General features: G+C 39.2%; 1 protein-coding gene and 1 pseudogene across 2 annotated transcripts in view; both read right to left on the bottom strand.

The window, feature by feature from the left end:
* Nucleotides 1–13,519, bottom strand: part of TSHR (thyroid stimulating hormone receptor) — a 145,000-nt gene extending 131,481 nt beyond the window's left edge. Inside the window, exon 1 of one of the 2 annotated variants that reach the window (XM_063090566.1) lies at nt 13,338–13,519. In XM_063090566.1, coding sequence (XP_062946636.1) covers nt 13,338–13,507 — 170 coding nt within the window. In that variant the 5' untranslated portion in view covers nt 13,508–13,519. The remainder of the gene's footprint in view (nt 1–13,337) is intronic. The other variant, XM_063090567.1, reaches the window with a different exon arrangement.
* Nucleotides 13,520–16,233: 2,714 nt separating this feature from the next.
* LOC134372785 (cytochrome c oxidase subunit NDUFA4-like) lies at nt 16,234–16,481 on the bottom strand (annotated as a pseudogene).
* Nucleotides 16,482–17,849: the final 1,368 nt, after the last annotated feature.

The raw sequence follows: 17,849 nt of genomic DNA, 5'->3' as shown, positions 1-17,849 counted from the left end.
GCTCTCTCCCCTCCCTGCTTCTCTTCCCCATCGCACCTTTCTGCTCCCTGTAATCACACTCCCCAGTAAGAATTCTCACACAGGCTCTGCCTTCAGAAGATCCCAGGCTAAGACATCACTGACTCCTCTCTTTCACTCAGACTCCACACCTTCTGTTAGAAAATCCAGTTGGACTTATCTTCAAAATAAACCAAAGATTCAACCATTTCTCACCACCTTTCCTGATATTTAGCTGGTTCAAGCCATCATCATCTCTCACCTGATTAACAAACATAGTAGCCAGGATAATTCTAGTAAAATTTAAGTCAGATCTTGCTCTTTTTTTTGGAGGAGGGTCAAAATTTTTAATAGCTTCTTATCTCATTCAGAAAATAAGGTGTATATATATATTTAAATGCCCTTATGATGATCTACATAGTATAACATAATCTGTCCCCCATAACTGCTCTGACCTTATTTTCTACTATCCTCTCTGCTTCAGCCACATTTCTCTCCTTGATACTTCTTAAACATATAGTACTATATGTGTTCCTCCTTTGTCACTCCTGCCTCTGGATCTTAGCATTTATTCAGAATCTTCTTCCCCATATCAGCCTGACTTATTTTTTTATTATTATTATTATTTTTAGCTCTTTCAGGTCTTTATTCAAATGTCACTTTCTCAGCGAGGCCTTCTGTTATGGACTGAATGGTTGTGTCCCCTCCAAACCCCTCAAATTCATATGTTAAAATCCTAACCCCTAGTGTAATAGTATTAGGAGGTGGGGACTTTGGGAGGTAATTAGGTCATGAAGGTGGAGCCCTCATGATAGAATTAGTGCCCTTATAATAAGAATTATGAGAGAGAGACCTTTGCTCTCTTCCATGTGAATGTATAACCAGAAGACAGCCATTTGCAAACCAGGAAGTGGGCCCTCACCAGCCCTCCTGCCACCTTGATCTTGGACTTCCAGTCTCTAGAACTGAAAGACATAAATGTTTGTTTTTTAAGCCACTCAGTCTCTGGTATTCTGTTATGCAGCTTAAACTAAGACACCCTGTTAGACCATTTAAAATGCAACTTCCAGTATTCCTTCTCCCTCTCCCTTCCTTGCTATTTCTCCACTATACTTTTCACTGTCTGACATTCTTTGTGTTTTAATTTATTATTATTATTATTATTATTATTAGTGTGGTTATTTCCCCCTGCTAGAATGTCAGATCAATAAAGCCATGTATTATATATCGCCAGTGCCTAGAATAGCACTCGCATATGATAGGTGGCTGTGAGACTGTGAGCATAACCGACTCCATCTTAAGCCCTGTTTGTCATGTCTTTGTGAGAGCTTTGCCCATAACTTGTGCAGTAAGTAGGGGAAAAGTAGTTAGAACCATAGATAGGCACAACTTGCTAACTGTAAAGAAGGAAAGATTAAGTACCAGTGTGGCAATAAATCAGCTTGGCAACCTGCTTCAACGTTTGGAGCTAGTTATGTTTGGCTTGTTTACAAACTGCCTATATACACCTGAGCTCAGTCTTGAGATGGCGCAGAGAGAAGTATGGCATGTGCCTTAGGGCTGCTGTCTGCCTGACCCATTACTGTGTAAAGAAGTTAGCCTGTGATAAAGATCTTTGCTTTACTGGATGGAATGGCCTATTTCATTGTTTGGCCTTGAGATACCTTTCCAGTTAGGTGGACAATCTGCTCTTGGTCTATCCTCAGACAGTGATCAATAAATATTTTTTGAAAAAACAAAGGAAGGAAGGAAGAAAAACTCACTACAATAAAGTGCTACTCATCTAGAGGAAGGATTTCTGGTCATCTCAAATCTTTGGACCATGTTCATAAACCCAGAAATAACCGAAAAGAATGTTAAGATGGAAATACTGCAGCCATAAAGCCCACTAAAGACTTTCTTATTGGACAGTCCCTCATTTATGTCTGTCTTTAGATCCTATTTATTCTCGTGTTCAGAGCCTTTCTCCAAAGCTAGGCTTCTAGTTTCCCAGCTCGCAAAAAGATTGAAATAACAAAATATAAAATGACAGTACCTGGCAATAAGAGGAGACAATTTCAATACTCTCTCTGGAGTTGAGTAATAATGATAACACTCGGCCATGGGTAAAATTAAGCTAATGCCTGCAAAATACACATGAAGCCAAAAGCTTCACAGAGATCATGTTTTCTGAAAGAAAAATTTGGACACAGGGAGCTTTTGCCAGGTGCAAAGGCGATGTGGGAAGTTTAGTTTAAGATGATGAGGAAATATTTGAACTTCTGGAATATTCTGATGGTAAAATATTTTCAACAGGACTGTACCAGAAAAATCCAGGGCATATATACACATGCCACCCATGTAAGAGAACAATATTTATTAGGTGTCTTAAAAATCACAAATGCCTACTTTGTAATTTTAAGAAATTTGTTTTGAAAATTTCCAGAACACTCTAAATGTTCTTAAGGATTTGTACAAAAATGAAGCAAAGTAGAGTCTGACATTTAAATGGAACACTTGAAAATCCAATCTATAATTTTGAATGAATAGGACCATTTTACCCATACTTAAAATATTAATCTGCTACTTTTTAATTGCAGTAAATGAAAGGAAAAGAGTAATTAAGTATAGTGACCAACTTTAGTAAAAATGGAAACAGTGTGAAAAATTTAATGTGAGATAGGAGGCATCAGACACTTGTAAAATCTATTTTTAAGCTATAGACTTGAAAAATGGCCACATTTAGTGTACTTCTATGTGAGGAGCCCATTCAAGGGGTAGGATAAGTGTGTGGCATAAAGAAAGTAATCATCATAATTCAGAAGAAAAACCATCACATTTGAAGGTCGGGTAGTTTTTAAACATTTTTTGTTTTAGTGCTCTTTGTAATAAAATAAAAAGATTGAGTCATAATGAATACCAAATGTACACTTATAGCCACACGAAAATGCCAAATTATTCCAAAGCAGAATTTCTTAACTTTGGGGGTGGGGGGAGTGGGGGGTGTCAAGGACACTGTTGAAAATGTAAGGAATGTTATAGACTCTCTCAGAAATATAAATTTTCACATAATCATAAATTCCAAGAGCATAACCACAAACTCCCAGGAAGCCCATGAACCTCCGGTTAATAAACCTCAATCAGATGGGTAACAAACATACTTTGTGCAACCAGGAAACATTAAAATAATCAAATAGTTAGATCAATTCAAGTTAACAACTTCTCAGCTCTGAACAGAAAAAAACATCTATTTTGATAAATTGATCAGTTCAGATAAAATTAATTTATTTAGCAATAAATTTTGAGCATTAGAAATTAGTTTTCTATGCTTACTATCTTATCAGAGGTGATATGAACAAAAAGTAGACTTAAACCCCAGGACAGCTAGGGTTTGTTCACACAGATGAAAATAACAAGACAGTCTGGATCCAGGCCTCTGAGGTCATGACTGATGGTGTTGGCTGGTCTGATGGTTGAGGCGGCACCCTCAAGCACACACAATACTGCCTCCCAAACTACTTTTTTACTGGCCTCCTGCAATGCCTGCCATTCTGGGCATTCAAGTCACCTTTTTTGGGTGAAGTGACTGGGATATTCAAATACAGAGTTACAGTACCATGAAAGTGAAGGAAAATATGAAGCCACATGAAAAACAGCTATGTAATGGAAAAGAATGAAAAAATTCTTAGTAATTTTTTGGAAGTTAAATTAAAATAAAACCAGAGGTTTCAAAGAAATGTCCTGCTTGCTCTGCATTGCTTCTGGGTGTCCCAGATATCCTGGGTGCCTCTTCTTTCCTCTTGCTTAGGAGTACTGCATTTGGAAAGTTTAGAAAGCACCGGTGAAGTTAATATTTCTTGGAGGTATCTGTTCAAAGTCTTTAACATGGTTTTAGTAAAGTCAGCATAGGGCCAGACAAGCAGTGAGAACCCCATCAGATGTCATCTCAGTATATAAAAAACTAGTGTCCCAGATAACCTAGAAAAATATGTCATACATATGTCACAATGCAGCACAAAGGCAGAATTTCATCTGTCCTATCAGGGCAATAAAACTTAAGGACTCTGAAAAAGAATCATGAAAGGACCCAATAAAATGATATTAAAGTGTCTCCAGGGCCATTCATTCAAGCATTCAGTCATTCTTCTGTTAAACAAATATTTATAGACTACCTATTATATACCAAGCTCGTTTGGGGCACTTGTGATAGATAACTGAACAAAACAGATAACAGTAACAACAAAACCAAAACAAAAGACTTGCTTTTTGTTCTTATGGGGAAATACAGAAATAGGAAACATAAAAATAAGCAAATATGTAGCATATTAGGTGCCAACTGCTCTGAAATAATTTTTTTTTTAAAGCAGGAGTGTTCAACTTTAAAGACAGTGATTAGGAAAGCCTTATTGAAAAGGTAACAATTGAACAAAGACTTGAAGGAGGTGAAGGGATTAGTCATGGGGATACTTGGGAAAGTAATGGTCCAGGCAGAGGGAAGAACTTAATGTGAAAAGCTGGCAAAGAGGATGAAAGGAAAGCTGAATTACTCAGTGAGAGAAAAAAAAAAAAAAAGAATCAGAAACATAGAGAAGATCTAGATCATGTCAGGCCTTTAGGCCACTTTAAGGACTTTGGTTTTTATTTTGAGGTAAGTAGGAAGATTCTGAGTAGAGGAGGGACATGCCTTGAACTACATTTTAAAAGATCTCTCTGTTTGCTGAGTGAAGAATATATTGTCGAGGGCCATAGACACAGGAGACCAGTTAAGAGGCTCCTACAATAAAACAGAAGGGAAGACATTTAGGTATCTCAAGAGACCCAAAGAAATGCAAAATTCAACTGAAGCAGAGAAGGAAGGTCACTACCCTGTATGTGGGGGGCTGCAGATTTTGAGGTGGTCCCAAGAAACCAACCCTCTTTTTAAGTTATAGACTTACGGCTATGGTGACAAGAAACAAGGCTCGGCATGTCCCAGCATGTCCCATAGGGCTCTGGAATTCATGGTCTATTAGTGAGATCTATTAGTAATTTATCCTCAGAATTGGGACTCCTTTGAGAGTGAAAGAGATGCTGTTAATTATACCTAGATGATAGGTATGATGGCGTTAAGGACATGGTATCCCAAAATATGGCACCCTGGCATTGGAGAAAACAGAGGGAGCAGGAAGGTCTCTCTGACCTTCTTCTGCTCTTCTCCCCTGAAGCAGGCCACAAAAGAATTCTCTGACCTTCCTCTAAAGTAGGTAATAAGACCTTCACTCCAGAAGTTCCTCCCTATACAAAGTGAAAAGGAAGAAAGACAAAGGACACAGAGAAGAATCTGAACAAACTGGCTGCTGCGGCTCAAATGTGCCCCCCCAAAGTTCATGTATTGAAAACTAGATCTCCACTGTAACAGTGTTAAGAGGGTGGGAAATCCTATTATAGTATTTGAAGGGTGGGGCTTTTGAGAGGTGACTGGATCATGAGGACTGTGCTCTCATGAATGTATTAATCCATTTATTAAGTAATGAGTTATCATGGGTGTGGTTCTTATGGATTTAGAAGGAGAGGGAGTGAGAAGGTTAGCCCTCTTGCTCAGGCTATTCTCATCATGTGACACCCTGTTCATTGCAGAGAGTCACCACCCACCAACAAGGCCCTCACCAAATGTGTTCCCTGGACCTTGGGCTTCCCAGCCTCCAAACTGTAAGAAATAAATTTTGCTTTTTTATAAATTACCCAGTTTCAGGTATTCTGTCATAAGCAACAGAAACAGACAAATACGCAGGCCTTGCTAAATTCCCCCATTTATTACCATTAGATTACACCCTTTTGTCCTCCAGTCATACTTCTGCATGACTATCCATAAAAATACAGTTTTCCCTGTTTCTTTATGTCTCCATTTCTGAAGTCTCTCATGTCATGTAAAACTTATTAACAAACTTATTAAATAAATTCATTATGCATTTCTCTTGTTAATCTGTTTTTTTTTTTTCTTTGTTATAGGGGTTTTGGCCATGAACCTTGTGATAGGTAAAGAAAAGATAATCTTTTCTCTCCTACAGGTATAAGGGGAGGTTCGATTTAAGTAGGGCCACCTTAACTATAAGGTACCTAGCAAGCCAGTGGACAGTTCCATAAAGAATCTGGAGTTCATTAGGGGAGAAGACCAATTTGTTTAACCAATAAACATGTTTTAGCTTGGTGTGTTAATCCATTTCTGTTGCTTATAACAAAATACCTGGAACTGGATGATTTGTAAGAAGATGAAATTTACTCCTTATGGTTTTGGAGGCTGGGAAGTCCAAAGTCCAGGGAACACATTTGGTGAAGGCCTTGGTGGTGGTGACAGTGACCCAGGGGTCTCACATGGCAGAAAATGGTGGAGCAGAGAGAGAAAGATTCTGACATGTTCTCCTTTGAAAGCCCTCAGAACCATGCCTCTGACCACCATTACTAATCCATTCGCTATGACATGGTCCTACAACCTAATCACCTCTTCAAGGCCCCACCTTTCAATTACCACAATAGGATTTTCCATCCTCAACAGTTACAGTGGGGGTTAAGAAAATTTAGAATTAAGAATAGAAATGAGAATCTAAATCAGGATCATAGATAAATAGATTTGTGTTGAGTCTAAGTATTATCAATATATGTTTGGCATTCCAAGTATTCATATTATTTAAGAGAAGGTGGCTTATTGGGATATCTAATATATTGACCTTACTATTCCAATTTAAAGAGCATAATTAACTAATTTATTTTGTCCAGTGATTTAAGTTCAAAAGGAAATTTGAGGTTTTACTAGGTTAACTTGCATAGAACTCACCATGAGCCAGTAAGTATTCTAAGCATTTTGGATGTATTATGGGGAAAATTTGTATTCAATAGAAAATTATGCCTTGACTTGAGCACACCCTTCCATGTTTCCTAGTTTGATTCTATGGGAACTATTTTACAGTTTTGTAGATTCTATATCTGTAGCAATGCAAAGTAATTTTGTCTATAGATGAGCAAATTCTGCCCTGTAGTGAAGAGCTTTAATGAACTTTCCTCCCCCACTATGGAAGAAGCTAGTTTCCCATCATTTATACATTTACTTCAGTATTCCGGATCTATAAATATGTCTATTTTGTGGATTCTTCTTTAAACTGGTTGTGATATCTTACCAGTTTCCTCATTAGAGTGGGTTGAATAATGTCCCCCAAAATTCATGTCTACCTGGAATCACAGAATGTGGTCTTATTTGGAAATAAATCTTTATAGATATAATTAGTTGAGATCATACTGAATTAGGGTAGGCCTTAAATCCAATGACCCAGAGTAATGCAGCTATAAGCCAAGGAATGCCAAGGATTGCTGCAGCCACCAGAAGCTAGGAAAAGCCAAGGGAAAATTCTTTTCTATTTGGAAGAGCCTTCAGATGAAGCATGGCCCTGCCAACAGCTTCATTTCCAACTTCTAACTTCCAGGACTGTGAGAGAATAAATTTGTTGTCTTAAGCTATCCAGCCTGTTGTACTTTGTATGGCAGCCTTAGAAAACCGATATATACTCCTCAATGAGTTAAATAAAATCTTCAACCATGTGTTCAATGTATAGCAGTATAAGAGTAATGATTTTACCTGTCTTTGAAAACTATCCTTCAGCAGTGTTAACTCATTCATACTTCCCAGAAATTTGATAAGGTGGATACTATTATTATTCTTATTTTATAGATGAAGAAACTGAGGCCCAGAGAAATTAGGCAATGTCACATGATATTTCCAAAAGCATACCTAGGAGATAGTGCAGCAAGGCTATTCAGATGGTCTCACTCCAGAGAGTGTGTTCTTAACCACTCTTCTCTGCTGCCCAATAGCATAGGGATGTCTAAGAACTTAGAATTCCCAGTACTCATAAAGTTTAATTTGATAGATTCTCTAGAATTTTCCAAGTTTTTCCAAACATTCATGTACTATAAAAGAAAATAAATTAAATTTTTACTCACTTATACTATTTTTTATTAAATTATATATTAAGTAATTTATTAAAGTATTACTGAATGATAAAATATTCCTTAACGTAATGGCAACAATTAATTTGATTTACAAATGTAGTAATAAATATATGGAAAACTCAAGGAAGAACTAGGTTTTACATTTATTACTTTAATGAGTCAGATAGTAATTTTCAAAATCAGTTACCCCAATAAGTGTTTTTTGTGCACAAAAGCTGTCCCCAAGGACATCAAAATTCACCTTGACCTGTATTATGTTATGAAGAAAGCAGTAACAAATTTTAATGCCCATTAATATCTCCATCCCAAGTGAATAAATCAAACCCCTTCAGTTTTCAGGTCAGGATTCTTTGAAGTTCTTAGAATATCACTTTCCCAATCTCTACCCTCCTCACCCCTGCAACTCCTTACACCTAACTCTTATTGGTTCTTCAGGATGTAGCTTAAAACCTTCCCTGAACCCCAGTTTAAGTAAGACCCCCCCTCCCCACCAAGAACACTCTCAGCACACTTACACAATTATAGTTATGTGTTTATGTCATTATCTGATTCACGTTCAGCTTCCACACAAGACTGTGAGATCCCTGAGGACAGGGACATGTTGGTAGCATTTTCCATCAAATCCAGAGCTTCACACCATGTCTGTGATATTCCCAGTGCTTTAAAAACACGTGCAGAATGAAGGAAGTGAGGAGCAGTGTTGAGAGCACGTGGCCTCTCTGTGGTGGAGAATTCCCCATTGGGTGGGTCTCCCACTCCAGACACCAAAAGTGGAAGAGGCGGACCTACTCCTTCTGCCTACCTCCAGCAGCTAGGGTATGGCAGGTAATGTGTGCCAGCCAATCAGATGCTCCCATAGAGGATATCACTCTCTGGCTGGTGATTCACAGAGGCAGGGACAGTTGAGAAATTATTGATGGCAGCTCACAGCCTGGCAGCTACAGGACTGCAGATGTCTCTTGGCTGTGTTTATGGTATTGCCAGTGAAATAGTCCTAAACAAATGATGGCTGTGGCTCCAACTCCCTGCTTACCCTGGGCCCTAGCCTTTTGTAAAACCTGGGTTTACAATAATTCTGAAAATCACATCTTTTTCTTTTAAAATATTTCTTTCCTCCTTAAACTAGACAGTGGATTTTCTGTTACTTACCATCAAGAGCCTTGACTTATTTAAGTATATATATATGCTTTATATATTTTAAAAATAAATGTAGAGAGAAAGAGAGAAGAGGGAGAAAGAGAAAATAAAAGAGAATGAATCTCAGAGCCCGGAAGCATGAAACGAAGCCGCCCGTATAAAACACTAAGTACTGGGCTGGGTTTGGACAGCACGTGGGGGCTGAAGAGAGGGCTTCTCTTCAGGTTGGAAATCAATTGTTATTCAGGTTCTGATCACTGACTATGACTAAAACCATTCTGAAATATGGAATAAATCCACATTTCCCGAAGTGTAGAACAGGGATGAGTTGGAGTTACATGAGGTTCTTTTACGTGGGGTAATTCCACATGGCATTAAATATTATTGAATTACATAGTGAGAACGTAATTCCTTTTCCCATCATCTTCCAATCATTTCGATATTACCAAGGACATGATATCTCTTTACTACTTCTCAACACTTACTATTCTTCCTTTTTAACAAAGAGAAGGCAGCCTTAGGCTCAGAGCATTCACAGACCCTTGCTAGAATTTAATTACATTTTTGTTTTTGCCGTGTTTGGTTTTCTAGTTACTTCTTATTTATAGCAAGTCATGATAATTTTCCGTTTATAGTCATGATATAAGCATTCCTAAATTTGTTTCAGTTAAAGAAGAAAGTCAACTTAAAAATGCTGAATAAATAATAACACAGATGAAACGCAGGGCAAAAATCCCAAAGACAATGAATGATGTGTACAGTTTAGAAAACACTGGAATAGTCCATCCCTTTATAGCCACAGAGCGGAATGTAAATGACTAGAAGGTGAACCTGAAAACAACAGCAGCTACAACCGCTTCAGAAACACTTCTGAAGGCACTTGAGTGTGTGTGGTGGACAGATGGTTTACTCTGCTGAAGCCAAGACCAAGATAGTGGCAGAGGTTGGAGGAGGCAGAGGTAGCAATTGTTGCCATCATAAAACTGCAAGCAAGAAGGTTCAAAGCACAAGGCAAGGTTTGTGAGCACTTTCATGAGGAAGAAGCCACACAAATCCAAAAGTGCTGCCAAACTCTATCCAGCTCCTCCTTCATTGACCAGATGGTCCTCTCATGTGTGCAGGCAACAGAGGCAACTTTCCTATCCTTGGTTTTGAGGTAGTATGATGTACAATTATATGCCAACATTTAAATTTTATTTTCTTACTTCATTTAAATTCCCCTACATTAGTAATTCTCAATTGGAGAGAGTCATTTTTTTCAGACTGCCTGCTTATCAAAGATTCTAGAATGTTCCACGGTGGGGAGGTAGGGATATCGGTTCTCCCTCACCTCCCACCCAGTTCAAATCACTGTTATAATGTGAGCGTATCATGCTCCTCTGGAGAACCACTTCTTCTGTGAAAGCCACAGTGTAACCATCTCCCACCCACCCATAAGACCACGGGACAGGTGTCTGGGTAGTGTGGAAAGAGGAGGTCAGTTTACCTTTTAGCACCATAAGACATGGGTAGAAGATAGAGCTGAGGAGGAATTGTTCTCAGCACCAAAATAATTTGCAAAATGGTTTGGCAGTGGTTATACAGCATCTTGATGAAGGTTGCAGAAATTACGTAAACAACTCGCAAGAGCAAAGAGCAAAAGCCCTTACATTTTAAGCCAGTGAGAGCTCTTCAAAATTTTAAAAAGAGGTACACTGTGAATAATATGACCTTGTGAGAGAACATGCCTTGGCCACAGATCCTGTATAATTTAAGTAGATTCAGAAAAGAAGTTAGCAGCCAGAACAGCTTTTTAGTGACAAAGATCTGGTTTGTTTCAGCAGGGAATGTCTTCTGTAACTTAGATACACTTCCCCCCCCACCCCTTTTTTCCTCCCTCCGTCCTTTTTTCCTTTCCCTCTAACCTCCTATTTTCTGAGTTCTTGCATGCTTCTCTGACCAATAGCCCCAGAGGTCATCTGTACTTTATTGGACATCACTGGTTTTCAGACTTCTTTCTCCAAAGCCTGTGACCTATGGAAAAGCTGGCAGGGTGAGACCTACTTTCTATCTGAGAACAGTCGTTTGAGGGTGCAGGGTCTATAGCTGACCACGTGATATTTCAAGTCCTGACCACTTACAAGCTGTGTGACATTGAGCAAAAAATTGCTTCATTATATTGTGTCTCAATGTGTTCATATATAAAATGAGAATAATAAAATCACTTACTACATTGGATTTTGTGGTTATTCAACGGTAAAGTTTGTGTAAAGTACTGAGAACAGGACCCTGTACTTATAAGCACAATATAATTGTTAGCTTTACGTATTTGACGTCTCCATAACCTTTCCTTTGACAAAAGAGTTCTACTGCCCCCAAAAGATCTGAAAATCACTTTGCTGCTATTGCAGATAATTGTTCATTCACTCACTTAAGCTTTTTGTGAGCATCTAAGTAGTTCCAGGCCCTGTGCTGGGTTGAGGAATTCAGGGTTGAATGACAGGGTCCCTGTGTTAGAGGAGCTCATATCCTGCTTGGGTCGGCACACAAGTAAATAACAAGTTACAGGAAAGCACAGAGTTATGTCAAGGATAGGGCCAGTTTCACGCACAGAAAGTTGGGAAGGAGGGTAGGTTACCCAGCCTGGGGGTCAGGGGTCAGGAGAGGCTTCCTGAAGGAATTGAGCCCTGAATCTGGATCTCGGAGTAGACATTAGCCAGAAGAGAGGGGAAAGGGCTTTAGGCAGAGGGGACAGAGTGTGGCAGGGAAGGCAAGTGCAGCTGTGAGAGCAGAGAACTTTGGGGGAAGTGTCAGAAGTTCTGTTCAGTAAGAGTAGAAAGTCAGAGAAATCAGGAGCAGTGAGGCTTGAAAGACTGGGCTAGGTCTTGAGGGATCTTGTAGGTTGTACAAAAGAATTTTATTCTGGAGGCCACAGGGGCCAATGTGGAAGTTTAATCAAGAGGATGATCGGAACATATTTTATTCTGTGATGGCAACATGGAGACTAATGCACTATCTCGAGGTTACTGCACTAAAAATCAGGTGAGATAAGAAACGAGGGCGTCTCAGAGCACAGAAATACATACCTGTGCTGAAATGTTCATCACCACCTACTGTTGAATGTGTCCCAGTGTCTAAATTCTTGAGAAAATCCTGCAGAACAACTTCATCATGGCTTTTCACACTTATCTACATTCTCTTTAATAATAGGCACTTTCTTAACTTAACTAGACTTAACCAGCCTAATTTTTTATTTTTATTTTTTACTATGCTTTCTTTCTATTCTATTATTAATCAGTCAAAAAAGCCTTTTCCCTTTGGTCTTGTCTACACTTACCCTTTCAATGATTATTGATTTAAATATCTGTTAAGAAATATATTTGTGTGTGTGTATGTAATAGTATTTAACATGACGTTATTAATTTGGTAATACCTAACATGCAGATAAAAAATGAACTTTTCCTTTCTTTTCTTTTTTTGGCAGCTGGCTGGTACAGGAATCAACCCTGGATGTGGCGTCAACAGGACCATGCTCAAAAATGTGTTTTTCACTTCTTTATACCTCTACTGTGCCTATCACAAAGGAGGCTTCTGGATGCACTATGTTGGTGGGCAGTTCACAATTAGGTAAATATACACATTGTGTGAAGGGAACATTTTGAAAAGGGCCCCTGATTAAATTTTTGTCCACTATTTCATGAATCAGTACAACTGCTAAGACAATTTCTCCTCTAGAAAGCCTAAAAGGAGAAATCTTTTTTCGCATTTTCTTTTATTAACCAAGATAAAATCAAAAAGGTCAGTTCTTGAGTTGCTGTTAACCTTATTAATATCTGAAGTGAAACTAAGTTTCACCTAGGGCTGGGAGGAGGCAAAGAGCAGAATAGCAGCTCTTGAGAAAGAATACCACTCACGGTCACCTTGTTTCGTTACCTTTTCTTGTGTTATGAATAACGAAGGTGTCAGCAATGATTCCTTCTAAAGTGTGGGCGATTTTGTACTCATTGCTTCAGCGCGCGCGCGCAGACACACACGCACGCACACACACGCATGCACACACAAGCACATACGCACGCGCGCACACACACACGCATGCACACACACACAGGCACACACGCGCGCACACACACACACGCGCGCACACACACACATGCACACACGCACACCACACTTTGCGTGTTCCCCAGCTGCTTCTGTGCACTTCCGTCCAACTTTCCAGGTGTCCCCGGCTCTGGGTCCTACCCTCTCCTCTCCCAGGTACTCACAGAGTCTGCGTACTGGGCGGTAGGCTGGGGATGCGGTGGATATCCTTGCAGGTGACTTTGAAGTCGTCCTCCTGATGGCACTCGCAGGGTGGAGATGGACACCCCTTTCCCCCCAGGTTCTTGGGCAGGGCGAGCAGCAGCACCAGCTGCAGCAGAGGCGCCGGCCTCATTTTCCACGGGGCCCCAGGGCTATTCCTTGCCCCTCCGCTCCCTCCTCCTCCTCAGCCCTGCGCTTCCCCAGGGTGAAGGAGCCAGGAGCGGAGGGGAGGAGCAGGGAAGGCTCGAAGGGGCTGTGACCTCAGCAGCGCAGAGGGGGCTGGAGAGGGAGAAGAGGAGGCTCTCGAGTGCTCCACTTCCCGAGGCAACTCTCCACCCAAGCAAGCTTCTTGCTTCGCTTCCCTTGGCCCGAGCCACGCACCCGCTCCGTCTGTTCCCTGACGCCTAACACCGGTCCCGGCTGTCCCCTCTGCTCTCCACCCTTCCCCACCAGTTCCTTTCATTTGTACTCGCCAAAGCCTAATGGAGAGGTCCTCTCCTTTCTTCATCTCTAACCCCCCAAATCCACCTCTCCCCGTCGGGAGCCTTCTGAAAACGCTGCCTGCCCGGGTCCCACCCGCGCGCAGTCTGTCCGGGGAAGGTCCCCGCGGAGTGGTCTGTCCCGGGGCGCACCAGGGTCCTGCGGAGTTTAACTCCTCCCAGCCCAAGTTGCCTCTGCTGAGAGTCGGGCCGGGCATGCAGCCCTTGCCAGCCCGAGGTGCGGTCGAAGCCGGCACGCGACACCCCTGGCGGGTCCTAGCTGCTCCCCAACTTCAGCGCTCACCCGGACGCTGAAATCGCCTCCAGGAGCCGCGTGGCTGAGGCCGCCTCACTGGGCTCTGGCGCCATCTGCTGTGCAGAACGTGAACGGTAGAAACAGTTCCTGGTGCCCTGAAAGTGTCTGTGAATCTACCTTGCGATGCGGGTTTGAAGCCGGCCTGGAATTTTTTTTAATTGAAACGTAATTGATTGTACATATCCGGGGGATACAGCATTGAATATACATACCTGTGTGCAATATGTGATACTTAAATCAGGATAATTAGTATATTCAACATTACACCATGTAGCCTGGAAATTCTAGTCTGTCCAGAAAATTTAAGCCTTGTTCTCCCCAGAAGATCAGAAGAAATACAGGACAAATCAGATTGTGCCAATTTCCTTCTTAAAAGTCTTCAATAACTTACTAATTCCTCTTGAGATAAAAGGAATATCAAATCCTTACGTAGTGCGTGATTCCTTTTACATGAACTTTTAGGACAGGGGAAAAAAGCTGTGATGATGGAAATCAGAATAAAGATGAAGGGAAATTGACTAGAAAAAGACAGGAGGGAATAGAGGGGTTCTATATCTTAATTAGACTGGAGGTTAAGTGGATGTATACCTTTGTCAAAATTAATTGAACTGTACACTTAAAATATGGGCATTCCAATGTTTATAGAAACTTTATTTAAAATCATCAAAAGCTGGAAATAATGCAAATGTCCCTCAACTCGTTAATGCATAAACAAGTACTCATATATCCACACAATGGAATACTGTTCTACGGTAAAGATGAACTGCTGATACAGCATGCACAGATCTTAAATACATAATGCTAAGTGAAAGAAGCCAAACTCAAAAGATTATGTATTTATATGTAATTATCATATAAAGAAATTCATGTATATGACATTCTCAAAAAGGCAAAACAATAGGGACAGGAAACAGCTCAACAGTTGCAAAGGACCGGGATTCAGAGGAGAGGGTGTATTACAAGCGGACACCAGAGAACTTTCTGAGTGATGAAACTGTTCTAAATCTTGATTGTGATGGTGGTTCCATGGTAGTTTGTTAATGTGGTGGAACACAGTGATCGATTTTTGAATGTTAAACTCACCTTGCATTTCAGAGATAAACCCCACTTGATCATGATGTATTTAACATATTTTTAATATATTCTAGGATTAGATTTGCTAAGTTTTCATTTAGAAATTTTGCACAGATGTTCGGAAGGGATAGTGGTCTGTTATAATCTTTTCTGTAATTTCTTTGTCTAGTTTTGGTATTAGGGTAATTAATTCTATCACAGAATGGGTTGGAAAATATTCCCTCCTCTACATTTCTAAAAGGTTTGTGTAGAATTGGTATTATTTCTTTTAAAATTATTTGTTAGAATTCACCAGTAAAGCTGTCTGGACCTTGAGTTTTCCTTGTTGGAACTTTTTAACTACAAATTCAATTTCTAAAAACAGATATAGGGTTATTAAGGTTGTATAATTCTTCTTGAGGAAGCTATGGCAGTTTGTGTCTTACAATGAATTTGTCCATTTCATCTAAATTGTTGGATTTATTGGCATAAAGTTGTTCCTAATATTCTCTTATCCATTTATGTAGATATGATTTGTTCTAATGTAAACTCTCTCATACCTGATATTGGTCATTTGTTTCCTCTCTCTTTTTTCCCTATTATATCTGAAGGTTTATCAATCTTATTAGTATTCTCGAAGAAGCAAATTTTTGTTTTACAGACTTATTTTTTCCATGTTCTATTTCATTGATACTTACTGTGATCTTTATTATTTCTTTTCCTTGCCTACTTTGGGTATAATTTGCCCTTCTTCTGATATGGGATCTTTTTCCTTTTATAATATAAAGTGCTAGAGACTTTACTATAAGTACTACTTGAGAGACATCTCAGAAGTTTTGGTATCTTTTTTTCAAGTTTCAGATATTTATTAATCAGTGAAATCTCCCAACAATGTACATCAACTTGATTTGATGCATTTAGAGGAGACCTATTTCCTGGTTATATGGAAAATTGTGCACAAGGCTTCTGGAAGACCTTCATTCTGAGCAGCTGTACAGCCGAACATTTCATTTAGAGGTCTGCACCTTCTTTCTTTGGTTTGCTGTAAACCACATTCACTGAATAGAACTTGTATTGATCATTAGGACCCAGTTTGTTCCAGGGTTCTGGGTTATTCTTTCTGTCCCAACTGACATCTGGATTGAACAATGCCAGACACAAGACATAAGTATTGCTCCAGTACTTCCAGCTCCAATAAATATGAAGAGGAGAATCAAGCTTGGATGCTTCTTGGCCCAAGAAGGGATCTGGCAGAGCATGTTTGCAGCAGAGTCCTCTGGTCTGAAAGGAGAGAAGATCAAATCTGCCAGGCTCAAGACTAAGTCATCTCTGCCACAGGTTTTGCTATCTTGTAATTTTATTTTCATTCAGTTGAAAATACTTTTTAATTTTTCTTTTTGATTTCTTAATTCATGGTTTATTTTGAAATGTGTTATTTAGCATCCAAATATCTTGGGATTTACCAGATATTGTTCTGTTATTAATTTTTACAATATCTCCATTATAGAGAAAGAACATAGTTGTATGACTTGAAAACTTTTAAGTTTTGTGAAACTCTTTATGATTCAGAATATGGTCTACCTTGGTAAATGGTTAGTGTGCACTCGAAAAACTGTGCATTTCAGTTGTTGTTGAATGGTGTGTTCTACAAATGTCATTAGATGTAGTTGTTGATGGTGTTGCTAAAGTCTTTCTTTTGCTGATTTTATTGTCTACTTGTTACATCAATGATTGAGATATGGGTACTGAAATATTTTACCATAACCGGGAAAATTTTTTTCCCCATCACATTTCTGTCAGTTTTTGCTTATGTATTTTGAAGTTCTGTTCTTATGTGCATAAATGTTTAGAACTTTTATTTTATTCATCCCTTCATCATTATTAAATAACTTTCTTTGTACCTTGTGATTAATCTTTTAATATCTTGCTATGTAATCTTTTTTTGTGTGTTGTTATTGACAGAGACAATCAAATTTTCTTTTGATTAGTGTTACCATGGTATGCTTTTTCCATACTTCTACTTTAACCTCTTTGGGTCTTTCTATTTAAAGTGCATTTCTGATAAATAGCTTAGAGTTGGATCTTGCTTTCAATCTGACAATCTCTGACTCTTATTTGGTTTGTGTAGGCCATTTACATTTGATGTCATTTTTTAAAAATTTATTTTTAATTGAAACATAATTGATTGTACGTATCTGTGGGGTACAGCACTGAATATCAATACCTGTGTGTAATATGTGACCTTCAAATCAGAATAATTACTATATTTATCATTATACAATGTAATAGATTTTTTGTGGCCCTTTACCAATTTCTTATTAACCACCCCTCCCCCTTTCCAACCTCTAGTGGTGTCAGTTCTGTTCTCTCCTTTCGATAGTTCAACAAATTATTGTGATTGTTGTATCTTTCTTTCTTTCTTTTTTTTTAGCTCCCACTTATGATTGAGGACATGCAGTATTTCTCCTTCTGCGCCCGGCTTATTTCACTTAACATAATTTTCTCTAAGATTATCCATGTTGCTGTGAATGTCAGAATTTCATTCCTTTTTATGGCAGAATAGTATTCTGTTGTGTATAAATACTACGTTTTCCTTATCTAGTCATCACTGATGGAAATATAGGTTG

The sequence above is a fragment of the Cynocephalus volans genome, chromosome 3 (genome assembly GCF_027409185.1).
Source record: "Cynocephalus volans isolate mCynVol1 chromosome 3, mCynVol1.pri, whole genome shotgun sequence".
NCBI lineage: Eukaryota > Metazoa > Chordata > Mammalia > Dermoptera > Cynocephalidae > Cynocephalus > Cynocephalus volans.
Note: the sequence above shows the minus strand (reverse complement) of the source record. Positions and strands in the feature narration are given on the sequence as shown.